Consider the following 27,676-nt stretch of genomic DNA (forward strand, 5'->3'; position numbering starts at 1 on the left):
ATGTTAAGTAACTTTAAAAGCTATGGTATTCACAGAAAGACATAAAAGATGATATCACATCCATGAAAGAACAGAATAATACTGTTTTTAAAAATCAGAAAATAAAGAGTTCCAGGATATTAGATACTATGGGAGCAGAGATAAAAAATTCTAGTAGAAGTACTTAAAGTTAGAGGTGGAAAAATTTCCTAGTACATAGGTCAAAGGAGAGATTGAAAAAGAGAAGGTAAAGTGGGAATGTGAGTCTAGCCTGTCCAATGTCTTAAATAGTGGGAATGTCAGAAAGGCCAGAAATTGAAAGGGGGGCAATAATGCAAGAATACAGGAAAAATAATGTGAGAAAATTCTGTAGAATTGAAAGCCACAGATTCCATTTATGTTTTAAACTGTGTTCTCAACTCTATCAGTGTCTAGAAAGACTGAAACCTTCCTGTTGTGAACAGACTTTCTGTAACTGCTAAGCTGTTCAATCGTAACATTTTTAGCTAATGCAGAGAAAATTGATGAAAATAATTATGGGAAGAGAAAAAGAGCCTCGGTGTAATTTATAGAGATATTTGAATTTTCTACTTTTCAGTCATTCTATGTATGTGTTATAAACTTCTCAATTCCATTAGTGAAATGATCAAATCTCAAACATAAAATGCATTTTTTAGTATGACAAAAGATTCACTTTTACAGTTTATTCCAGTTTTGCAGGGGAGATAACATATTTTTTTTTTATCCCTTATGAATGAACAAAATTTGCTTTGTTTATTTCTAAGAACCTTAAGTGTTATCTTCTTCATAGTGTGATATTTTAAAGTAATGACAGCCATGACATTTTTGCACTGCAGAGCAAGGTATAGTTTAGAAAGAAACAGGAATGTGAAGAAGGCCCAGGTGATTCTTCTCCATGTTTTTACAGGGCAAATGAAGAGAACTAAATGTGCTGAGATTGATGTTGAGACGCCAGATTCCATTCTGGTTAATACAAACCTACGAGCGCTAATCAACAAACACACCTTTTCAGTCCTTCCTGGAGACTGCCAACAGCGATTGCTTTTACTACTTCCAGAGGTGGATCGACAGGTGTGTTCTTTCAAGCATATCAGCAGTTTTCTAACCCTTCTGGGGCTTCTTTCAGCCATCACCTTTAGAACTCCTTAAGATTTTTAAAATGGTTTTTGTGTGTACGTGTAAAGAAGTGATATCAAAGGTATTAATAAGAAAAACAATATTTCTTGTAAGTGTTCTTAATTGGGTGGCCCTGTAAGGCTTATAAAGAAAAAGAACCCTCTTATCAGAAATGTCAGGATTTGGAATAAAATTTGTCTAGCTATCATATTAGGATGTAGACATGCACAGAGTATAATTCAGAAGGAAGAATTGTCTTAAGACATTACATGGGGTGTTTCAATGGATCTTTTGATGAGATTAAGAATGTTATTTTCATTTTTTGTTAAACTTTTCTAAAACACTTTTTGCTTTAATAATACACTTATGATGTCAGCAAATTTGGAAAACCCAGCTGTGGCCACAGGACTGGAAAATGTCAGTTTTCCATCACAGTTCCAAAGAAGGGCAGTGCTAAAGAATGTTCAAACTACCAGCCATTTGTGCTCACTTCCCATGCTAGCAAGGCTATGCTCAAAATCCTTCAAGCTAGGCTTTAGACTTGGATCAAGAATTTCCAGATGTACAAAGTAAGTTGCCAGCATTCGTTGGATCATAGAGAAAGCAAGGGAATTCCAGAAAAACATATACTTCTGTTTCATTGTCTACGTGAACACCTTTGACTGTGTGGATCACAAAAGACTGGAAAATTCTTAAAGAGATGGAAATACCAGACTATCTTATCTGTCTCCTGAGAAACCTGTATATGGGTCAAGAAGCACAGTTAGAACCTTACATGGAACAACAGACTGGTTCCAAATTGGGAATAGAGTACAACAAGGCTGTATATTGTCTTCCTGTTTGTTTAATTTATATGCAGACTAAATCATGAGAATTACTGGGCTGGATGAGTTACAAGCTGGAATCAGGATTGCTAAGAGAAATACCAAGAACCTCATATGCAGATAATACCACTAATAGCAGAAAGCGAAGAGGAACTAAAGAACCTCTTGATGAGGGTGAAAGAGGAGATTGAAAAAGCTCGCCTAAAACTCAGCATTAAACAAACTTAAGATCATGGCATCTGGTCTCATCACTTCATGGCAAATAGAAGGCGAAAAAATGGAAGCAATGGCAGATTTCTCTTCTTGGGCTCTAGAATTACTGTGGATGGTGACTGCAGCCATGAAATTAGAAGACGTTTGCTTCTTGAAAGGAAAGCTATGACAAACTTAAGACAGCATATTAAACAGCAAAGACATCACTTTGCTGACAAAGGTCCGTCTAGTCAAAGCTGTGGTTTTTCCAGTAGTCATATACGGATGTGAGAGTTGAACCCTAAAGAAGGCTGACCACCAAAGAATTGGTGCTTTCGAACTGTGGTGCTGGCGAAGACTCTTTGAGAGTCCCTTGGACATCAGGGAGATCAAACTAGATATCCTAAAGGAAATCAACCCTGAATATTCATTGGAAGGATTGTTGCTGAAGCCGAAGCTCCAATACTTTGGCCACCTAATGTGAAGAACTGACTCATTGAAATAGACCCTGATGCTGGGAGAGGTTGAAGGCAAAAGGAGAAGAGGGTGGCAGAGGATGAGTTGTTTGGATAGAATCAGTGATTCAGTGGACATGAACTTGGGCAAACTCCAGGAGATAGTGAGGGACAGGGAGGCCTGGTGTGCTGCAGTCCATGGGTTCACAAAGAGTTGGACGCGACTTAGTGACTGAACAACAACAAAATCCAAAATAGTTTGTACTCCTTAATAAAACTAAATGGTACCTAGTAGAAACACTAAAGGTTTGGAAGAATCTTGGCAGGGACCAGAGAAATTTAAGTTGGTCAGGAATAAGGCATAGGTTCAAGACCTAGGCTTTCATCGAGGAAGGAGGAGTGACTAGCAAGTCATTCTCCTTTTTGATCTTCTGTTTCCTCTTCTGCAAAAGGTTCATTATGATTTTGTAAAGTTTTTTTCAATTCTGTGGTTTCTTTAAAAGATTAATGATTATTTCCAAGTATGTACTATGTTCTAAGCAATCTGTAAGGCATTTCACTTTTTTCTAATCATTTAAAAACAGGATGGTAGAGATTTGTTTTACCTGTATTATAGTAAGAGAACTAGATATGTCCTCTAGTTTGTAGTAAGAGATTATAAGTAAGCTATACAGATCATTATAGCTATTTGACTATAAAGTCAAAACTAAATTCTTTCTTATTCTGAAAATCATCTTTCTACTAAACTATATTGATACCAGTTTTTATATTGCTATGAATTAGCACGTGTGAAAGGTCAGATTCCATTTCTGGGGAGTCAGATAAGTCAGTGTACTACCAGCAGTAGGGAAAGGAAGTAAAATGGATCCTTCCCAGCTATTGCTCTCCCTGCCTTAACATTTCTTGGAGAAATTGCAGATTTGGGGATCCCCAGTTCTTGGTTAGAACAAGTAAGGAGACTGAAGTTTTGGGAGAGTTTTTAAAGAACTTCTCTTATTGCCTGGTATTGCTCTCATCATTTTTAAAGACTCAAGTTTGTAGGTTGGGGCTAATAACACAAGACCTAATAGAGAAGGTCTATCTGTAGAACTTTATTGTGGGTTTCTTTAAACTGTCTTATGACTAAAATGAACTGTCTTATGACTAATGGTCCTTGTCCTCTGTTAGAGGGGATCTTGCTATCTTCAGTTTTGAAATTAAAAGGCACCTTAGAACTTACAGGCTTTCTGTTGAGTGCAGTCCTGTTGTGTATGCTTAATAGGAGGCTGCTTGACTGTCGTTTTCAGTTACTGTGGTGGGAAGGCACGGTAATCTGAGAACAGGGAGTATGGAATTTATTAATGAAATTATTAGTGAATGTTTTAGTGATTCTGCCTCATTGTCCGATGAAATTTGGAGTTTATCCAAAATTCTGGTTATTATTAGCATGAAACATTGGACACCATATTTCAGTGTATGGAGTACCCAACAATGAACAGTAGGGAAAGCATTATGTAGACCAGAGGAAAGAATAAGGAAGGAGTGTGGATTAAAACACCTCTCTTCAGATATATTTGAAGGTCTGTCTATGGAAGAGGTAAACTTCGTTTCTCCAGGAAACAAATTTGGAGTCAAAATAACCTTAAAAAAAAATAGAGCTCTTAAACTGTAGAATGGACTGACTTGTTTTGGAGTAACTTGCTCAACACTGGAATGTTCAAGGAGATGTTGAATGACCTGTTCTCATAGGAAAGTCAGTTACTCCTCTGCCAAATCTATAGAATACAAAACAGCAGTCAGCAAGCTTCTTAGCATGCAGGCCAATTTCAGCCCACTGCCTGTTTTTGTAAATAAAGTTTTATTGGTATTCAGACATTTCAGTTAGTTTCTGCATATTATCTATAGCTACAACAGAGTTAAGCTGTTGCAGCAGAGACCATATGACCTATCTGTCTTTAACAGAAAAAGTTTCTGCTCTAGAGCCAGAGGAATATCATCCTGGCCCAGATAGATTTAGAAAGTAAAGTGAATTGAGTTCCTTAATCCCTAAGATGTCCCAATAGTTACCTAAATTTTCTTCAAAACTTTGTGACTTTAAACTGTTAATCCATCAAGAATATTTTTTATGTTGCTCTGAAATTGTGGTTCAGCTTTATTTTCTACTGACTAGATGGCCAGCTATTCCAGCACTACATGTTTATATAACCATCCTTTTCCTCTCAGTTTGAATTACCATCTTTGTTATATATTCTTCTATTTACATGCAGTATGTATTTATAGGCAGTCTTCTCCTTCAGTTATTTCTTTGCTCACTCTAATGCTAGTAATAAGTGTTTTGATTGTAGTGACTTTGTGTGGTATGTTTAGTACTTAGGCAGTTCCCCTCTCAGTTTTCCATATAAATTTTAAAATCATTTTATTAATGAAGAATCTGCATAGGGGTTCTGGTAGGAATCTAGATGTTACCTTTGAGAGAATGGCGGTTAATAACATTGCAAGTGTAAAGAAGAATCTTAAAACCTTTTGGCATGACATCACAAATCAGGTCAGTAGACAAATGAAGGAAATACCTTCAAATTATGTGGCTGTTTTACTGTGAAAAAGTAAACATGAAAAAGATTCTCACAAAATAAAGATAAGGAGCCTTATTGAATAATGAGCAGATGATAGGAATTAGCCTTTCACTAGATGGCAAATCTAAGTAGTCAGTAAACAACCAGAAAGACAGATAAAACTAGTAGTCAGGATAAAGGAAATTTTTATCATTTCAAACTCATTAATAGGTAGAAGTTAAATAGTGTGTTAATATCTCTTGTTGACAAGATAAGGAGTATGCTCGTATATTTCTAGTAGAAATGTGAATTGTTTTAGCCTTTTTAGAAAATAATCTAACAGTCTTTAGTTTTATACACACACAGATATTTCTTTGCTTTCAAAACCTGTCCCATAGATAAAAAGAACTAGTATATTCATCTTTACTGGAATGCTTATTGCAGCTTTGTTGATTATGGGAAGACACTGGAAACAAAGTGTATGTTTATGATTAGGAAATTGGTACATGAATTGAGGGACATTCATACAATGAAATAATCTGCAGCTATTATAGTGGAACTAAAACTATGCCAGTTGAGACACTTTGACATTGTATTATGTAAGAAAAATAAGTTTCAGAGTAGTGTGTAATTTGTCACAGTTTTAGAAAACAAACAACCTTTTAGAAAAATCCTCTTATATATGTATTTATTTGCAGAAGATTCTTTAAGTATAATTAATAAGAAATAGAATTGAGAGGAAGAAAGAGATGAACAGGAAAGAAATTTTTTAGAAAAAACAAAACAAAACAGTATTACATTATAAAATATTCAAAGTATCCATAATCAGCATGGTATGATTTAGTCTTGTTTCTGTAAAATTTAATGTACACACATTCTTTTCTAAAAAAGACAGGAACATCAAATTCCACATGTTAACATTTGGTTGTCTTCCTGAGCTTTCTGTGGCTTATTCTTTGACCCAGGTTGGTCCAGATGGTCTGATGAAGTTAAATGGCTCAGCCCTTAATAATGAGTTCTTCACTTCAGCAGCCCAAGGCTGGAAGGAAAGACTTTCAGAAGGTAACTGTTAACTTTATGTGTCTCCTAGAATGTGTATGCATGGGGAGGGCATATTGGCAGCTCTGAGCCTCAATAGGTGTTTGCCCAGTTTGGGAAGGCAAAGGACAGAACATTTCATAGGGAAGAACTAGTGAAATACATTGCTAGACTTTTATCTAGAGCACATAACCAAGTTTGGCTCCAGATGGAGTTCAGCAAGATGTTTGTTCAAGGATTTAAACTTTCCTGGGAAGCTGAAAATACACAGATTTTTAGGCCCTATTTCTAAAGATTCTGTTTCATTATTTCTAGCTTCATGCTTGGCAGTTGATAGAGTGAGTTATTTCATGGCATTATGAATCATGGTTTGGTAAACAATGAGATAACTTCTTTCTCACTGCCCCATATCAATGAAACTAACAGTAAAAAGAATTACTAAGAACTTTTAAAAAATCTACTTTATTGAGAAATGTTTTATGTACTATAAAATTCACCCATTTGAGGTGTACAGTTCAGTGGCAGCTAGAGTGCTTTAATAAATACAAATTACAACCAAGAATTGCTAACTGTGGTCATTGGTTTGCCATGTTTCTAATTCTGATCTAACGGTTTTACAGAGGGTAAATTATAAAGCATAAAAAGAGTAATTGACTGTGTTTGCATAGCGTATAATTATCAGTCACTATTAGCAGTTCTTAAGCCTGACTGCTCATTATACTCACTTGTGGTATTTTTTTTATACTGACATCTGGGCCTCACTCTCAGTTTTTGTTTTGCGTGGAGTTTCAGTGGGGGTTTTTTTTTTTATTTTTTCCCCAAGTGATTCTAATGTTCAGCCATTATTAAAGCCACTGACTATTTTTTTTTTAACTTTTTATTTTGTTTTGGGGTATAGCTGATAAACAAACAATGTTGTGTTAGTTTCAGCTAAACAGTGAAAGGACTCAAACAATATTATGTTAGTTTCAGCTAAACAGTGAAAGGACTCAAACAATGTTATGTTAGTTTCAGCTGAACAGTGAAAGGACTTAGCCATACATATACACATATCCATTCTCCCCCAAACTCCCCTCTCATACAGTCTGCCACATAACATTGAGTTCCGTATGCTATACAATAGGTCCTTGTTGGTTATCCATTTTAAATATAGCAGAGTGTATATGACCTTCCCAAAGTCCCTAACTGTCCCTTCCCCCTGGCAATCAAGCTGGTTCTCAAAGTTTGTGAATCTGTTTCTAAGTTCATTTATATCATTTCTTTTTGGGTTCCACATATAACATGTAACTGTTGAGTTCTCCCAGCACCATTTGTTTAAGAGGCTGTCTTTCCAACATTGTGGAATCTTGCTTTCTTTGTCATAGATTAATTGATCATAGGTGCATGAGCTTTTGGAGAAGGAAATGGCAACCCACTCCAGTGTTCTTGCCTGGAAAATCCGAGGGATGGGGGAGCCTGGTGGGCTGTCGTCTCTGGGGTCGCACAGAGTCGGACACAACTGAAGCAACTTAGCAGTAGCATCATAAGCTTTGGAAAAGGAAATGGCAACCCACTCCAATATTCTTGCCTGGAGAATCCCATGGACACAGGAGCCTGACAGGCTACAGTCTTTGGGGTCGCAAGAGTCAGACATGACTAAGCAGCTAAGCATAGCACAGCATGGGCTTATTTCTGGGTTTTCTATCCTGTTCTATTGATCTGTGTTTCTATTTTTGTGCCAGTACCATACTGTTTCGATGACTGTAGTTTTGTAGTATGTGACTGTATAATTTTTATTTCAAATACTGTATGTGTCACTGTGTCAGTACACATAGAATACAAAATAACACTTGAAAATTATGGGAGGTTGTGCCAAGGAATTAGCTTTGTGAAAACAAGTGTGAGCAGCTTTAAAATACATACAGTTATAAGGGGAGCACTGGGAATGCTATTCATTGCTCATTTTTTGTCAGATCACTGATGGAGCTAATTGACCAGCTAATTAATATCTGTATTTTTCATTATAGTTGTTATAGAAGTGATCACTACAACTGTGTAGAAGGGATCACTTACTGATTACTTTTGACCTTTCTCTCGAAGATTTCTATGAACAGAGACCCCATTTTTTTGAAGGAGTCAGAATCACATGAGCACTTTAAAACATATCTGTTACCAGTACTTTTTTTTTTTTTTTTAAGAATAATTTAGATTTATGTTCCCTACTCCCCAACTTTTTAAAGTAGATATTATAAACAGTGCTACCTCTATTATTATGTTACTTTTTTAAAAAATATGAGCAGTCACTGCTATACCTATACATGCTATCATATTTTATGAGTAGCAAAAACTTGGAACACTGTACACATGTGAACAGAGTTCAGTATTATTTATCCCTCTTTTTATTAAGCCCAGTAGACACAACCAAAAAGCACAAGTTCTAGGTGGATTCTGATGGTTAAATCCCTCTTCTTCCACTCATATGCCCAAGACTGTGATAAGTGTTCGGAGAAGGCAATGGCACCCCACTCCAGTACTCTTGCCTGGAAAATCCCATGGACGGAGGAGCCTGGTGGGCTGCAGTCCATGGGGTCACTAGGAGTCGGACACGACTGAGCGACTTCACTTTCACTTTTCACTTTTATACATTGGAGAAGGAAATGGCAGCCCACTCCAGTGTTCTTGCCTGGAGAATCCCAGGGACAGGGGAGCCTGGTAGGCTGCCGTCTATAGAGTCACAGAGTCAGACATGACTGAAGTGACTTAGCAGCAGCAGCAGTGGTAAGTATTAGATGCCCTCTAACACTTTTCCTTCCCCTCTTCTTATACTTCTAAGACCTAAGAGGTCTAATACTTCAAATATACTCTTTCCACTTATTCTTTGATGTCCTGGGTATTAGAGAATTAACAGGAAACAGCATGACTGAAGTGACTTAGCAGCAGTCTGTCTCAGGAACAGGTTTTAAGATGGCCTACCAAGCACATTCATTGTTCTGTACTGATGGAGTGGGAAAGATTGAGATGTGATTGGTAGTATATGAAAATAAATGGCATATTCAGAGCAGCTGAGTCTTTGGCATAATGAGTGTCTTGTTGCTAGGGCACTAGACTCATACAGTTTCTGGAACAATTAGAAAACTGACAACTCCAAAAATAGCTCTCTACCTTTTCACTGGAACCTCAAAATGTCTTTAAGCAGGGCCATAGGTGTTCATTATGCTGTTAAAGCTAAAAGGCCTAAAATACAAGTTGTCTCAGAGAAAGTGAAAGCGAAAGTCGTTCATTTGTGTCCGACTGTCTGCGACCTATGGACTGCACAGTCCATGGAATTCTCCAGGCCAGAATACTGGAATGGGTAGCCTTTTCCTTCTTGAGGGGATCTTCCCAACCCAGGTCTCCTACATTAAATAAAACTCAAATAATAAAATGTTCAGTGTCATTGTTTACCAAAAGCATATGACTCTTTTTTCCAGTGGGAAAAAAAGTTTATAAAAAATCTGTAGGGAATATTAGGAGCTGGAAGGGAATGATACAAGGAAAATCCAGAGAAAAAGCCCACTTAAACTCAGCTGAGTACTGGAAACTACATGGGGTGGGATGCAAGTGTGTATGTTTCAACTTATGGCACTTACGGAGTTCTCCCTTACAGTGAGGAATTTGGGGAGATTTCTGTTACTTTCACATGATAATATTACTCCTTCATGATTCTATCATGATTTGCCAGTAGTGGAAAGCTGCAAACAACACATTCCTATTGAACATCTCTTTTTTCTGGTACATTGTAGGTGAGTTTACACCGGAGATGCAGGTGAGAATTCGACAAGAGATTGAGAAGGAGAAGAAAGTAGAGCCGTGGAAAGAACAATTCTTTGAAAGCTACTATGGTCAGAGGTAATATCAAGACAGGTTTTGTAAACCAAATCTGTTAATTCCTATATATATGTCATGTGTTACTTCATCTAACTACCTTCCCAGAAAATCTAGTCTGCAATTTTCTTCATTTTTTTTACCAAGAATATTTTTTCTTCTTATAATCCTTAGGTACACAGAATTGGATTTCTCATAACCTTGAACTCTTAACACATTGCCATTATAGATGGTATGGTTTCTTAAAAAAAAGAAAAGATTTTATTTTCTTGAATTCGAGTCCTTTCTTTGGATAGATTGGCTTTTTTTCCAGTAACTTTTTAATATATAAGAATACAGAAGTTCTATACTTCTTTTTTTTTTTTAACTGTAGGCAGTTATCCCACAATAGGATGACTTATCCAGAATCACTAAGGATCCTATAATACATGCCATGATATTCAACATGTAATTAAACAGCCTTTCTTCTCTAAAAGACACTCTGGGAGATACACATAGTGCAATCAAGATACAGACCCTTTTCTCAAGGCACTGTAGTCTGAGTCTTGTTTTTTCCTTAACAGAATCTTAATGGGAGGAATTCCCTAGCAGTCCAGTGGTTAGCACTCAGCACTTTTACTGCGATGACACAAGTTCAAGCCCTGATTGGGGATCTAAGATCCCACAAGCCACAAAGCATCCGCCCCCCACCCCCCAGAAAAAAAAAAAAACTTAATGGGAACACTTAATAGATAACAATGGAGCTGTATTGTTTGAAATAGAATTGAATACCCAGAGTCTTAATTGTCTGTTAGTTTCTCTTCCTTCCTTATGTGTACCTAATGGCAACCTTTAAGGATACTCCATAATCACAGCTTGAGAACAAACGGCTCTTTTCCTTATCTCCCAGTCCTTATCCTCTCTGTGGTCATTTCAGAAGTGATTCTTAATGAAATGAAGAGCCCAGTACACTGATTTTTTTACCTTCTTGGTGTGAGCTTTGAGCTGTTCTACAGAAATCAAAGTGAATACATTTAGACCATGATCACAGGTGGCAGTTATTCTATAAATATTGTTCATTCCAAGCGTTACAGCCATTCTTGGGTCTTTATGTTTTTAGCTGTTACTTTCTGCCAGCTTTTTGGGGAGGACTACATTTGATTACTGTACAAATTTGTCCTTAGCCATTCCATCTCAGGGGTAACAGGACTGATTATTTGAAGTCACCAAAGAGGACTATCTTACTTTTACTTGTACAGTATTCTGAGACATTAGGGGAAATCTGTAGTGAACCCTCCAGTGTAGTCTAGCTGTTAGCCAGGAAGTCCTACTTGGCCTTCATTCCCAGGATAGCTCAGAGGCATTTAATCTCAGAATTTTAGAGCTATACCAAGTGAAATTTAAACAGATTTTCCAAAAATTCAGTTTTCATTTTCAACGTCTGGAGATGAGTCAGCTCTCCTACTGTTTCCTCTGGTTTCCTTAGATTTCTTGGGCCAGCCTTTCTACGGGTACTTCAGAACAAAGCTGTTCAGTTCAGTCGCTCAGTCGTGTCTGACTCTACAGCCCCATGGACTGCAGCACACCAGGCTTCCCTGTCCATCACCAACTCCCAGAGCTTACTCAAACTCATGTCCATTGAGTCGGTGATGCCATCCAACCATCTCATCCTCTGTTGTCCCCTCCTCCTCCTGCCTTCAGTCTTTCCCAGCATCGGGGGCTTTACCAGTGAGTCAGTTCTTCGCATTAGGTGGCCAAGTATTGGAGCTTCAGCTTCAGCATCAGTCCTTCCAGTGAATATTCAGGACTGATTTCCTTTAGGATGGACTGGACTGGTTTGATCTCCTTGCTGTCCAAGCTGATTACAGTCCAAACCCACAATCCTAGGGGACATGGGTCTTTGGCTTCTTTCACTTCTCTGTGGGAAGTCTGTGGTGCATGCCTCTAGACAATGTAGCTCCTTTGTAAGCAGAAGTAATAATAATAATAATTAACATTACATTGAGGATTTATTATGTCCTCGGTACACTGTTCTAAGTACTTTACATGCATTAGTTACTCATCCTAGCAACACTGTGAAGTGATTAGCCTCAATGTACTATTAAAGAAATGAGGTGGTTGGATAGTATGACCGATTCAATGAACAAGAATTTGAGCAAACTCTGGGAGATAGTGAAGGACTGGGAAGCCTGACATACTGCAGTCCATGGGGTCGCAAAGAGACAAACATGACTTAGTGACTCAACAACAACACTGCTAAAGAAACTGAGACAGAGAGGCTACTCACTTACTTAATATCACATGGATAGTAGGTATCAGAGCCAGGATTTGAATCTAGGTGCTCTAGCTCCAGACCTTTCACTAATATTAATAATAGTGATGTTAATATATGAAGATTACTGACTAAGTATCACAGGTTCTTCCAGATATTGCCATATAAATTATCTCATAATATATTCAATAACATAGGCGATTTCTCAACTACAGTATTTTTTTCTTCCACCCTTTAGTTCTGGCCTGAGTCTTGAAGATTCAAAGAAATTGACAGCTTCACCCAATGATCCCAAAGTAAAGAAAACCCCAGCTGAGCAACCAAAATCTACGCTTCCTTCAGAGGCCTCGCCTGTCAGTGTAGTCCCAGTAATTCCCCAGTTAGAATCTAAAGAGGAAGTACTGCAGATGCCATCACCAGTCAGAAAAGAAGAGCATGAAAGCCAAGATAAGACGCAGCCACACTCCACAGAGCCCCTTCTTTCCCCAGCTACCAATACAAATGAGCTTAGCAGCATTCCTCCCATCAAGTGCCCGAAGGATGAGGCTCTTGTGGAGCAAAAGCCAGTTGCCTCTGCTGAACAGGAATCTGAGAAAAAGAATCATCTCACTACAGCTTCAAATTATAATAAAAATGAAAGCCAGGAAGCTTTAGTTACTTCCCTGAGCAAACCCAAGAGTCCTGGGGTAGAAACAACAGTAATGAAGCCCACAGTAGAAGCAAGTCCACAGGAGACAACTATGAAAGAGCCTCCATCAACTCTGGCTGATCACAGCCCAGAAAGCCTCAAGAGGAAATCTTCTCTCACCCAAGAAGAGGCCCCAACAAGCTGGGAGAAAAGGCCGCGTGTCACTGAGCATCGCCAGCACCAGCAGCCATTTCAAGTCTCCCCACAGCCCTTTCTCAGTAGAGGGGACAGGTTCCAGGTGCGGAGAGTACCACCTCTCAAGGTAAGAAAGCAGGAAGAATTGAAGAAGAGAGATGGTCTGAACAAGTTTTTGGTTTTGCCTACTAAATTTCAAGTGTTTGTGATGTTTCTTAATGTGGAAGCAGTGGTATGTATTTGATATGTGTGTAACCATGGTCATATATGAGTAAAATTATTAAGAAACAGGCATTTAGAAGTGCATCCTTACAAATCTTTATTGGGATTTGAATACTTATTCAAATATCTGAAAATCTAATGTAATCCACTTCCACCCACCCTCCCTGCTGGCTACTCTTGTATTTTAAGACAATTATGGAATGTATTCTGTAAGTATAATAGTAAACAGGAGGAGGTCATTGATGTAAGAGATCATGTATCTTTTTATCAAGAGCCATGATGTTTAAGTGTACCTTGACCCTTTTCTTGCTGCCATAACTGATTTGATGTTTTGAGGGTCTGAACTCCCTTTTAGTTCTGTCCTTTTATAGGAAATGTGTGTGGCTGCCATGAATCTCCACTGGTCACTTGAGGGATTATAAGATGGTATAGCCTTACTAAGCTCTGCTGCTTTGGATATGTGATTAACTTGTGCTTCAGCCATACATTGCTGTGTATCAAGATCTTTTAAATTTCTGTAGCAGTGTCACTACCTTCGTGTGTACTTGGTCTTGTGCCTAGCATCAGTTTTCAGTTCATTCTTCATTAATCATATTTATTGATTTAATTTTTTTATTAATAGTATTTATAAGTATTATTGTGTCTGCATGAATTCTGGCACTGGATATTATTCATTCACATTGGAATATAAGTTTAAAAATAAGCCAAATAGAAATACTTTTTTCCCGTTTTAAATTTAACTTAGGTGAACTGAAGTCCTACTGGAAATAACCCTTGAAATACTCCGTTAGAAGTACTTGACCTGTTTCATGCACTATAAGACTCCTCTCCATTTTGCTTCTTTTTACTAATACTATGCTGTTCTTAATTTTAAATTTTGTGGTTTCAGCACTCCGGAATTTCCTTTTCCTTTTTTTGATATTTTTCTACCATTAGCATACACTCTCATGCTTTGCTGGAGATTTTCATTTTATAATAATCACTTACTATTCTTCTTTAAAAATATGAGAAGCCTTTCTTTAAAGCTTATCTTATCTCTAGACCTGAGAGCTGAGTTACAGTTTAGGTTTTACTTTATATAAATGACACTGGGTAAGAACCATCATTACTGTTTCCACATCTTATCTGCTAATCCAAAGAGACTGTGCAATGAAAACTTAAATCTTTTGCAACCAAATTTATGTTACTTAACTGTTTTCCTTTTTTTTTTTACTCCTTCCTCATTTCGAAGCTTTCTAGCAGAAGTGACTTTAGTATTATAACTCTCTTACCTTAGACCTTATCCAAATCCCTCTTTCTGAGACAAAGCTTAATGTAATTTAGAACAAATCTTTTAAACAAAACTTAAGTAGAAAAACAAAATTTGAATTTTATTATGAATGTCTTATTGTATAAAATTATATATGCACATGTATCTATCCTACATATATATAATATAAAATATATACATATATATATATATATCTACAGAGAGAGATAGAAAACTCAGACATACATTGTATATTTTCCATTCAGTATACAGTTATAACAGAAAGAATCTAATTCCTTTATTCTTTTTCTATACAAGGAGAGGGCTTCTCAGTAAGTTAAGTTGTTGGAATTGTTATCAACACCTAGAAACCTTGTGTGGTTTCCATAATTAAAAAAAAAAGTATTACATGTCATTTATTCTACATAAACAGGTAGTAGGACTAATTACATAAATAACTGAAATTATTTTTAAGCATTAAGAATTTTTATTTTAACCACTTTGAAGGATTATCCTTATTTCATCAACATGTTATTGATTTTCAGTCATTATGATAGATATTTATTGTGCTGGATATGTTATTCTCAAGGTTATTCTGATGTAAGATGGTTTGTTTCTAATCCTATATATGATTCCTCTAAACACCTGTGCTTTTTACTTTCTTGTTTTTAATTTTCTAGTTTCATCTGTTTTTTCTCCCTATTAATTGTCTGTTCCAGATGGTATTACTAAGGGGTAATAATGACTTTACTCTGGGCAGCTTATAAAATACTGTGTGCAGTTGGATGTAAAATAGATGGAACTTTGAGATAGAGGTTCAGTATATCTCCAGATGAGAAATATATGGGCTTTATGACAAGTGTTACATAATCCCATAGGTCTAACTTCTGAATGAGAGAGAATTTTTCAGGACTGCTGACCTTTTCAGAAATGAGTATTGCCAGTAATGCAAAATCCTTAGTGACTTTATTATTCTCAATTAAGGAGTTCCAGAAAGATGCATTATCTTTGGGCTCTGTGGCTTAATTTTTTTAGTTAAATGCCCTAGAACATCTGTAACCATTATTTTCTGTTTTTAACTTTACCAACTATTAGAAGGTTTAAGATTGGTGCATTCTGATGCATTCCAATAGATTTCAAAGTGTTGTTTTGAACAGAAGTCAGAGTCTTTTCAAATATATTTTATGATATGAAAATCAGTGGTTTCAGACCTAACATTCAGAATCTCCTCACAAGGTTTTTAGAAATGCATTTTTTCTTTGGGAGTTCTCATGTTTAATTTTAGGGATAGGACTTAGAGCACATATATTTTTTTAAAGCTCCACAAATAAATATAATGCCAGCAGGCGGTGAGAATGACTTCGGTTCACAGTATAGACAATATGTACGTACTCCCTCTTGAGTGGGTGGGGTGGGTTACACATGGTCTTTCTTCTGGTGCTATCCAGAGGCCTCTGTAATTTGAGATAATTCAGCCTGTATGCTTAGCTGTACATGTGTGAGTGTGTAAAAGAGAACAAGAAATTTTCCCTGGACCTCGTGTAAAGCCAAGAAATGAAAGACAGGCTTCCCAGGTGGCTCAGTGGTAAAGAATCCTCCTGCAAATGGGGACACAGATTTGATCCCGGGATTGGGAAGACCCCCCTGGAGAAGAAAATGGCGACCTACTCCAGTATTCTTGCCTGGGAAATCCCATGGACAGAGGAGCCTGGTGGGCTGCAGTCCATGGGGTTGCAAAGAGATGGACATGACTTCATGGCTAAACAGCAACAATAGTGTGCTACTTTATTTTTTCTGTTTCTTTTTTCTTGCTTTTACGCATATTTTAAAATACAGATATCATAGACAGGTCTGTATCTTAAATGATCAGCTGTTGTGAGTAGTAGTGACATTAAGACAGAATTGTGTTGAGAAAAGAGCTTTGTGACTGGGTGGGAGTGAATGTCAACAGAGGAGAGTCTTTGGCACCAGTAGAGGGGGTGAAAAGACCCTAGAGACGGACCTGTGTGGCTGTCTCCATGGATTGGTCTCTTAGCCACAGGCCTCCCGTCCTTGTGATAGTGTTCACCCTATTCTCAGAATTTGTGTTAATTAAGTTTTGTTACTCTTATAAAAGAAAGCTAAGCTCTGTTGTTTTTTTTCCCCTTAATTCTTTCAGATTCCGGTCTCCAGAATCTCTCCCATGCCGTTTCCTACATCGCAGGTCTCTCCCAGGGCTCGTTTTCCAATCTCCATCACTAGTCCTAACAGAACAGGAGCCAGAACCCTTGCAGATATCAAAGCAAAAGCCCAGCTTGTCAAAGCACAGAGGGCTGCCGCCGCCGCCGCCGCCGCAGCCGCTGCTGCCGCCTCAGTTGGAGGGACCATTCCAGGACCTGGCCCAGGCGGTGGACAGGGTCCAGGGGAGGGGGGTGAAAGGAGAACTGCTAGAGGAGGGGATCCTGACTCAGACAAAGTCAGTGAGCCCAGCAAGGGCCCCGCACTGGAACTGGCAGGAACTGGAAGCAGGGGAGGTACGAGAGAGCTTTTACCCGCTGGGCCAGACACTCAGCCCCAGTCTGAGACCAGGACCGCAGGCCAGCCACAGCCTCTTAGTGGCCCTGGAGCACAACTACAGCAAACCCCCTCAGTGCCTCCCGCATCTGCCGTCGGTGGAGCATGTGCAGGTGTCCCCTCCCCAGCCCACATTCATGCACTCCCGCCAGCTTTAGGAAAATTAAGTAATGAAAAACTAAATCCCCCCAGGGTAACAGGCACGGTGGCCTCTCTCAGCCAACCCCAAGGGCCCAGTAATGGTAGGCAGGAGAAAGCACCTCCAGCTCCAGCAGATCCTGCTCTGATCATGGGTGCCTCGCCTGTTCATTTTGCAGCTGCTGGCGCAGTGGAGCCTAAAGCAGGTTCTAGTAAGAATGCCCCCAATCCTCCGGCCTCAGCAGAGATAAGTGCTAGCGCCTCAGTGGATACAACTGCCTCCCCTTTAACATCTCTGTTAACAACAGCCACTTTAGAGAAGCTCCCTGTGCCGCAGGTCAGCGTAACCACAACGCCTACTGGATCAGCTCCATCCTTGAGCACTTTGCCGGCAGCCTCTAGCCTTAAAACTCCGGGAACTTCTTCACATATGAATGGACCCATTTCAAGGCCAAGCTCTAGTATCCCTGCTAATAATCCTTTGGTAACTCAGCTGCTGCAGGGCAAAGATGTTCCCATGGAGCAAATTCTGCCTAAACCTCTTACCAAAGTTGAAATGAAAACTGTTCCACTCACTACAAAAGAGGAGAAGGGAGTAGGAGCACTCATAGGTACCAGCGTGACAGAGAACAGCACCAGAGAGGAAGTTCATGAGAGACAGTCCCATCCAGCTGCACAGCACCTGGGTAAAACTTTGCAAAGTAAGCAGCTCCCCCAGGTTCCAAGACCCCTGCAGCTCTTTTCAGGTAAGGATCTAAGGGACTCTGGCATTGACACACACCAGTACCAAGAAGGACTCAGTAAGGCCACCCAAGATCAGATTCTTCAGACTCTCAGCCAGAGGGTTCGGAGGCAGAACATTCTCTCATTTGTGCAGCCCTCACAGTTCAACTTTACTCACTCAGGTTTCCCGTTAGAGGACATTTCCACAAGCCAGAGGTTCATGCTAGGTTTTGCTGGCAGAAGGACATCCAAGCCTGCGATGGCAGGTCACTACTTACTTAATATTTCCACCTATGGCCGGGGTACAGAGAGCTTTAGGAGGACCCATTCTGTGAACCCCGAAGACCGATTTTGTCTGAGTAGCCCCACTGAGGCCTTGAAAATGGGATACACAGACTGTAAAAATGCAGCAGGAGATAGTAGCAGCGGGAAGGAAGATGATACTGACGAGGAAAGTACTGGTGATGAGCAAGAATCTGTCCCGGTAAAGGAGGAGCCACAGGCTTCTCAGAGTTCTGGCAAGTGTGATGCAAGTTTAGGACCCCACAGTAGAGAAACCCTGTCCACCAGTGACTGTTCCGCTAAAAAGAATGTGAAGGCAGAGACACCAGTGCCTGAGCAAACCCCTTTAAGTAAGGAGAATTACCTGTTCACTCGAGGCCAAACCTTTGACGAGAAGACCCTAGCCAGAGATTTTATTCAGGCAGCACAGAAGCAGATGGCTCATGCAGTGAGAGGTAAGACCATGCGGAGCAGCCCAGAGCTTTTCAATTCTACGTCTCTTCCTCTGCCTGCAGACAGTCCTACCCATCAATCTCTCCTCCTCCCACCACTGCAAACCCCAAAGCTGTACGGGAGCCCCACACAGATCGGGCCAAGCTACAGAGGCATGATCAACGTCTCCACCTCATCAGACATGGACCATAACTCCTCTGTCCCGGGGATGCCCGACTGTAGTCAGGTGTCTAGCAATGTTGGTGATGTCATGTCCTTTTCAGTGACTGTCACAGCCATCCCTGCCAGCCAGGCCGTGAATGCCGGCAGCCGCGGCCAGACCATTCCTGTTCAGGCCTTCCCTGAGGAGAGCAGCGTAGAGGACACGCCTTCCAAGTGTTACTGCCGGTTGAAAGCCATGATCATGTGCAAGGGCTGCGGAGCCTTCTGCCACGACGATTGCATTGGCCCCTCCAAACTCTGTGTCTCCTGCCTTGTTGTTCGGTAATGAGATCAGAAGGAGAGCTCTCTGTAAAGGAGACAGGAATGGGGAAGGGTTGACAGATGTGGTTTTTGCCGTTCTTTTGGAATCATAGAAATAAACTAGGTTTCAGTTTCAGTTGTCTTAAGAGACAAGTGTTGCTTAATCAGGAACACAGAGTACAGATCTTACATTTTAGAAAAAGAGCACCTTGTATAGTAAGTCCAAGTCAAGCAAGACTTTGTGAATTTGTGACAAGTTTGCACTTACAAAATCATGTAAATATGTCACATCTTGTTTTAACATTTTTCCAGGTGTTTAGGTAATGATGTATTACTTTGACTTCAGATTGCTGTTCCACTTCATGTGACTGAAAAGTTTAATGCCACACCTGGTAAAAGGCAGTGATTTCCCTTCTGCCCTTTCCTAAGAGGCTAGGAAAAGGAAGGAGTGGAGGAATGGTCTGAGGAAATGACTGTTCATGTTGATTATGTCTTGACAGTCTGACTGCAGGCTTTACATATAGATTCTTAAGCCTTTGCAGAATTTAGATTGAGGGTTTACTCACTCCCTTTACCTAGGTGGAACCTGCTCCAGTTGTTATTTTTGATAAGGCATTAATTTCATAGTTAGTGTTTCTGACTCTGAAAGTTCTGCATTGGTTCTTGGTTTCCACAGCCCAGTCCTGTTGCCAGGCATTCTGCTTGCGGTCTGTGAGGCCCTGCCATTCCCTACTCCCACTTCTTGCCCTGAAGAGAGAGTTGCCTCACTAGACCCCTCAGGTCACCATCCCCTGTGCAGAGCAGTGATTCCAGCAATAATCTCTGAGGATTCAGTCATTCATGGGAGCTTACAAACAAGTTTGAAATACTAGTAGAAAATTAACAGAGAAGTGTCAGTGATAGGGTGTTTTGTTGGGTAAGCGGAGTTAAGGTGCAGAAATTTTTGAACTGAATTTAAGGAACTTTGGAAGACAGTTTTAACACTAGAAACAAAGTAGCCCCTCTCTCTCCCCCTATTCTCTCCAGCCTGTTACCTAATGTTCTACAGTCAGCTGTATCTACAGGTAGAAAAACTCATTAAACCACATTTGCCCCATCCTGTTTTATCTGTTTTGACCTCCAGGCATTTGAGGAGCATGGAAATCATCTTAATTATATTACTTTGAACATATATGTGTGGCATACACATTGTAAAAGTCAGACACTTTTTCCTATTCTCCTATTTTGGAAAACATGTCCCCTGTTTTGGATTACTGCTGTCTACACATTAGAAGTTTCTAATATAAAGGGTCTTTAGTGAATGACTAAGGGAACGTCTAGAAAGGAAGAGAAATCAGCTCCAAATTTTTGTTTGTTCTTTTTTTTTGTTTCCTTTTTGTTGAATCCTGTCTCTCGTAAATGAAGAATTTTTGAATACATGTGTTTAAGTCATGGTTAAAGAACATGAAAATAAATATACAATTTATCAGAATTTGGTATTAAAAAGTTGGGGATTGTCAGTGTGCATCGTTTGCATATTGATTTCAAATCTCCTGATTTCATGTGTGTAAAGGACATGTATCTGTGCCACCTAGCACAGTCATCGTGCTTAATATTCAGGATGTGATATATACAAAATGCAGAACAGCTTAAACTCCTTAATGAAGTCACATTCCAAATAGGGGAAAGTAGACAGTAATAATCTTAGCTTTGCCCCCATTGTACTACCCACCCCTCCCTATCTCACCTCTCAAATTACACATACACTCAGTACTTTAAAACCCCACAAGAAACTATTTACTTCTGTTTTTTGTTTGTTTGTTTCTGAGTTTTTTATGGTTCAAAGCAAATAGAAGATTAGTATCTGTGTTCTATTTCAGCCAAGACAATTTAATGTTCTTCTAACTTCCCTTTTTATTCCAGCACACACATAGCTAACAGATAAGAAATCTGCAAGGATCCAGGGATAAGGAGCAAGTTCTCCAGCCAGTAACCAGTAGAAATCAAAAACCATGGTTCTGTTCTCAAATTGTCAGTGCCCTGGGTAATCCCAAGGGGTGTTTAAAAGACCTGATGATAGTTAAAACTCTCTATTCCCAGCTTTCTCACTACCCACTTTAGTGGCAGGACTGAGGGATAGCCTGCCTGCCTGCAGTGGTTGACTGTTTGAGAACTGACCCTACGGTGAACTTGTAACAATCAATTTGGATTTTTTTTCTTCACGCCTTTCCTACCATAGTCTCTCCTCCATGGTTCTCTTCATCAAAGGATGGACAGACTAACCAGGAAAGGAGGAAAGGCATCAGGGATTTTCAGGTCCATTTAGAGAGCAAACCATATCGTGCCTATTCATCTTGACCCAGGCCCTTGAAGAGAGGCCCTAAGCAGTACCGTTCACCAGATTCTCTTTACAAATAATCCCCAGCTAATAAAATAGTAATCATCAGCTAAGTGTACTGCCTCAATCTTGGCTAAATGAGAAAATAGATTCTGTTAGATTGGTACAAAATTGAATGCAGTCTGTTTATCAGTTTGTTTCAAAACAGTGGTGTCAGGTAGAAGGTCATCTTACAATGCTGACTGAGCTGAAAGAACAAAAAGTAGAATCTGGCTGTTTCAAAAACGAAGCAGTAGGAACAAGAAAATCTTTAAATTACTAGAATATCATATCCCAGTACCTTTCAAGCAGTTTTTAATCTTAGGTTTTCAGTTACTTTACCTTTCAGTTCAGTCTGGAATGTGTCTAATAAGCTGCTCAGCTTATTTTTATGGTATTAAGTTGCACTATTTCCAGAGACTAGTCAGGCATGCTGCCTGATGCTGATGCCTCCAGGGTATCTTCTCTGCCTTCAGATAACCTTCCACTTTGGTGGGTCACCTTGGGGAGATGGCATTAATGATGTATCTATCATCTCATTCTCACTGACGAATATTCTTAAGTTGTCTAGTAGAGAAGGCTCCCTGAATCTTAAAGATTTTTTTATTAAAATTCTTCCTCCTATTAAACAAAAAGCCAAATAACCTGAAGTTGTTTGCCCTACATAATAACCCATGTTGAAGATACTGAAGCTGTCTGTAGTACCCCATGTAACATTTTTTAAATATTGGACCTGGCAGACAGGACATTTTTCTTGCGGCGGGGAAGCATACTTATATGGGCTGGGAAGGCACACAGTGTAGATATCACAAATTTAAACAGAAGAAGACCTTACTGCCTTCCGGGTGAAGGCATAAACTCATTCATAATCGGGTAGTTTACCATCCTGATTTCTTACTGCCTTTCTTCACCTAAGAGTCCTGAAGGCCTCTTGGGTGAAATTATTTGTTAAAATGAGGGGGTCTTCTCTGGTCATGACATCACTGTTTAGAGCTCTGTCAGTAAGCAGTACTAGGGTTTTCTCTGCGACCTAGGGATTTCAATTCACAGCAAGGAGAGAAGTCTCCCTATTTCATTACAACAATATGCTAAGTAAAAAAAAAAAAAACTTGGCCAAGGGTAGCTTTCAGCTCAATTCGTAGAATAGTCCAAAGAGACTCTGAGAAATATGGTAATAAGCAGGGATCTTTCCTACCGTGTTTCAATACCTACGTAACCTATTGAAATTTCGAGAACAATAGGTAAAACAGTTCCTAAAGTTGAAGAGCTTCATAGATTCTTGGTTACTTTATTTTTTTTAATGCTTTACATTTGATACAACTATTAAAGATCAATTTTAAAAAATAGCTTTCCAGTAATATATTTTAAGTAATATATATTTTAATATCTATGTAAAAAGTGACAGTGGAAGACTTTGAATTTCTCATATAAGGTATGTTTAATGTAGGACCTCACTGTTAAGGCACAAATTATTTCGAAGAAAGTTACTCAAAGATACTCAGATTATTTCCCCCCAAAAAAAATGCAATAAGGGGAAGTTTTGGAGTTTATTTTTTATTTTAAAAGAAAATTGACTTATTTACCACAAGCTATTTTTTTTCCTTCTGGCTTAAAGGTTTGTAGAGACTGGTTTGGTAAATGCTAAACTTTTGTGTCTTGCCTTTTTAAAGGAATTGTTAACATTGGAATTGAGGGTATGTACAGAGAAGTTGGTGTCAACACCATTTAAAAACATATTTTTTCACAAGTATAGAAAAATCATTTTACATGAGAATTTTAAGTATTTGCAATAAATATATGTATATAGATTGTATGTATTCATATATTCTTATTTTTCATTTTATTATTAAGTAAAAGATAATTAAAGTGAAAATGAACACCCGTGGAGTTTTTGATGCATCTTGAGGTCTGACATCCATGTGAACGTGGTGTGGGTGAGGGCCCTCAGGTGTTGCCTTATACTACTATTGGAAGATTACCAACAGACTGCACAGAAGAGAGTCAAGTGAGAAATTTGTGATAAATCAGGGTAGTGTGTTTCTTTCAGAACTCTAGTGAATTACTAAACGTTAAGTCCTCCCAGTCTGTCTGTCTCTGTGCTCTCACCCTTGAATTTGTTTTCTCTCCTAACCACCTACTGCTGGGAAAGTCGAAACACAGTGCATTCTTTTTTATGTAGTATGCTTCTAAGACAAAGAATGGTAAGAAAAGACCTGTAAAGGGGGAAGTAGGTTTTTGTTTTTCCACAGTGGTAATAATTCATTAACATTCTCTGCTACCACCTTCAAGCCATAGGGTTTACATGAAGAAATAATCTTGTGAAGATAATAGAAATCATTCTGTTTTCCTTCTTTGAGAAGTGAATTTCATAGCCAGTTTCATGTCTTTTCCAATTGATCTGGAGATAGAAGGGCTAAGAAAACTTGAATGTTGCTCTTCCTAATGCCAAGAAATATGTTTATGGAAATGAGGACTGAGCCAAATATTAGAGGGGAGGTTAACCACATACCTAGAGATAACCTGGAGTCCTGCTCTCCAGAAGTCATTTTGAGATTGTAAATACTAAGTTCTAGGATATGACTGAGGAGCAGGAGGATACCTAGTCAGTCGTTGGAAATAAAGATATATAGCCCATTCTTTAAAAATGAATAATATATAGCTTTATTGGTGACCTGAAAGGAAGTAAGGTCAGAGTTTGAAGAATATATCTTAATGACCTATGAAACACTTAATTGTAGTTTACTAGTTCTCCCCATAAATGCTGTGGTGAAAAATTGCAATTTTTGGAAATTAAGATACATAAAATACTTAAAGGAGTATGCCGCTTTGGGCATACTTACCTTCCCGACCAGGAATAAAGCGCATGCTCCCTGCATTCAGGGTGCAGAGTCTTAACCACTGGATCACCAGGGAAGTCCTGAGAATGTTCTCCTAATAGCCTTATTATTTTAAAAAAAATTGGAAACTCATACATAGGGTTGCCCAAACATGTTGAAATAGATGCCTAAGAGAACAGCACTAAATCTTATGCTGAAAAAACACTATTTCTAAAGGAAAAAATTCTCAGGGAACATGTGCTGCCTCATAATTCCCATATTTGGTAGATAAGAATGAAGGTGAAATATTTCCAAGTGTGTGAACCAATTCATGATAACCATTTATAAAAATTGCCATGCCCCCCCCCCCCCAATTTCTAATGCATAGTTAGTGTTATTCCTACCTACCTCACGGGAAGTAAAATTCATATTCAGGTAGTGACATAGGACCTCAAGGACTGCAGTTGACTGAGAAAGCAATACACCAGAACACAGCTTCAAATTGGATCCCCAGCTTTCCTTTATTTACATCACAGGACTGCAGTTGACTGAGAAAGCAGTACACCAGAACACAGCTTCAAATTGGATCCCCAGCTTTCCTTTATTTACATCACAGAGTCTTAGAAACCTGTGTTCATTGCTTTTTACCACTAGTTAACCAAGAGTGGTCTCCACAAGTCAAATTTCACAGTTTTCTAGTTGTTTGTGTACATAAATCATGATGTTCGAGTATCTTCTGAACACCTGTGTGCGAAGCACTGTGCTAAAGTTCTAGTTAAGCAAAGGTAAAAGCAGTCATGTAAAAGGCTTTCCTAAAGGAGTAACCATATAGCATGTGTCTAGTTCAGAGCTCAAGGAGTAATATATGAAATTTAATAAGAGTAAATGAACTATGAAATAGAGGTCTTTGAGGCACTGAGCAAAGCACAGTGGCAAAACAGGAAGAAAGAAAAGGGGCATTGCCCCTACATGAGAATTCAGTGTGTAAGTGAGCCAGGTTGATAAAATTTACCTCCTTTGACAACTATCATTTGAAGATCTAGAGATTAATAGAAATTTCAAGAAATCTCTTGGTAATACCAAGATTGAGAAAGTCATTCTGTTCAGTATGTCAGTAAAGATACTTCTTATTTTCAACTTACTCAACTAACAGTTTGGTAAATCAGCTTTCCTGTCAAAATAAGCTAAAGGAAATAAAAGAGTTTGATTTCCATCTTGTAGACTGGTGAGAAGGAAGTGTATTCATTTAAAACTTAAGATATTTTCATCCCCTTTCCCCCTCCATTATGGATAAAATTAATGTTCTTTTCATTCTAGTATTGTAGAATTGACTTTTTCCACCCCCTTTCTACACAGAACTTGAATTAAAAGAGGCTTCAGCAGGACACTTGCCCTTATAAAGTGGCCTAAATCCTAATTCTTTATGACTTTCCAGTAGAAAGATGTTAAAAGGATAAATTTATTTTCTCAGTGCTTATCTTTAAACTTTGTTTACCTGGATTATGGGTTTGAAGCTTGAATTTCTGTATTCCAAAATATCCATGTTCACCTTTCAGTCAAAAAGGTATTAGGTGTATCCACCATGTAATACAGTCTCAAGTCTCTCCAGGAAGTAAGAGGTTAGATACCCTGTATTTTCCTTATACTTCATGACCTTAAACAGAAGATTGGGTTCCTTTTATAAGGACTGTATAAGCTAAGGAATCTCTGTACCACTGTGTATCTCTCAGTCTTAACCTAAAAAGGGCATGCCTACCAAGATTTCCTTGTCACAGACTAAACTTGGAAGAGAGAGCTGATGAGCTGTTGAGGTGGGCTGTGACTAGATAACCGGCACTCATGAAGAATAACTGCAAATTGAGCTTTCCTGGTTCTTCAAGCTCAAAAGAAACTGAAGGGAAAATCCTGATTTTCATCTTGGCTGCAAAGCTTAGTGAGTGCCTAGGGAAGAAGAAAGATAAACCCAAGATTGGACTTAATAAAACTTAAAATTATTTTTATCCTTTTACTGAAACTTTTTTAAGGTTTTGGATTCCTAATAATGTACTGAATTGCCATGAGTGGAACATGGAATTTGATGTGAGGCATTTTGTGGGCTAAGTGATGGTTTTCTATTGAACCATATTATCTAGTGACAGCTTTTGCCACTGCTCAGCATTTAAGGTTGTGCACCTGTGGCTAAGTGATGCAGACATTGGATCAGACAAATTCTATATTAAACCAATTAGAGCACTTGGATCCTCTTTGTAAATATTTAATATTCAGATTAACCCAATAAGAAAGCAATGCACTAAATGCTATTAAAATACCTGAAGATACTTTAGAACTATTACTATACACACAGTCTATGTCCTTCCTATGGAAAGTGTGGTATGTAAAATCTTATATTTCTTGGGTCAATTCTTTTAAAAAAACCAGTGTCTAATGTTTTCAGAGCTTAGAAACACTGGAGTTGGACTTGAACTCCATGTCAGCCATTGTTTTCATTTTAAGTTTTCAGACAGTGGTTTGAAAGGAACCCAGCTGAACCCATATGTAACCATTCTGAACAAGCTTTAAATTAATGAAACTTAAGAGTCTCAAAATTGGTTTCCTGTTCGTTGTATACAGAGACAGAATCTGTGCTGAAAAGGACCTGACAGCTTTACTCTGATAATAAACTTATTGAAGAGCAAGTTTGTTATTAGAAAGTTTGTTATGAAATTTTTAGAACCCATGAAAGATCTAGAGTACATGATAAATGAAACTCTAGAAATTAAAAACTTAACCATAAGTGCTATGACCTATTTTTTTTAAACCCATATTAATTCTGTGACTCATTGCATCATACCCTAAGACTTTCACCAGCACCAAGAGAAATCAGAATAGAAGAAATGACCTTAGCTGGTCTTACTTTAAAATTTTTGTACGCATAGGCCTTAGCACCTTGACAGATAAAGCCCTGCCTTTTAGTTCCTCCTCACTCTTATCTTTATTCTTCCTACTTTTAGACTGTTCCTCTTATTGGTCGTATAAAACTACCTTCAGGATTGAATGTATAGTATTGTTTCTGCACATGGGCAAACTGTATTTTATCTTAATGACTCATTTTATGTTGAATAAAGGCATACAGTTTTACTCTAGTGACTGTGCCTTTTCTTTTCCAAAGAAACCAGACACCATACTGAATGACTCAGCTGTTTGTTTCCCCTTCCCCTCTACCTGACTGCACAGTTGTTCCTGGGTCCTAGCTAAATTTGGGTACTACAGAGAGTGCCAGGCAGAGAACTCAACATGAGCCATAAAGAGTGAATGTATTTCAAAAATTAAAAGGAAACCCATATTACAAAGATACAGTGGTATTGGCATA

At 38.6% G+C, this 27,676-nt stretch overlaps 1 protein-coding gene across 5 annotated transcripts in view; it reads left to right on the forward strand.

Moving 5' to 3' along the window:
* Positions 1–27,449, forward strand: part of ASXL2 (ASXL transcriptional regulator 2) — a 113,628-nt gene extending 86,179 nt beyond the window's left edge. For 4 of the 5 annotated variants that reach the window (XM_070799001.1, XM_070799002.1, XM_070799003.1 and 1 more), the window contains 5 exons: positions 908–1,071; positions 6,084–6,180; positions 9,918–10,023; positions 12,489–13,200; positions 16,703–27,449. In XM_070799001.1, the coding sequence (XP_070655102.1) occupies positions 908–1,071; positions 6,084–6,180; positions 9,918–10,023; positions 12,489–13,200; positions 16,703–19,180 (3,557 nt within the window). In that variant the 3' untranslated portion in view covers positions 19,181–27,449. The remainder of the gene's footprint in view (positions 1–907; positions 1,072–6,083; positions 6,181–9,917; positions 10,024–12,488; positions 13,201–16,702) is intronic. The other variant, XM_070799005.1, reaches the window with a different exon arrangement.
* Positions 27,450–27,676: the final 227 nt, after the last annotated feature.

This window comes from Bos indicus, chromosome 11, assembly GCF_029378745.1.
Source record: "Bos indicus isolate NIAB-ARS_2022 breed Sahiwal x Tharparkar chromosome 11, NIAB-ARS_B.indTharparkar_mat_pri_1.0, whole genome shotgun sequence".
Taxonomy (NCBI): Eukaryota; Metazoa; Chordata; class Mammalia; order Artiodactyla; family Bovidae; genus Bos; species Bos indicus.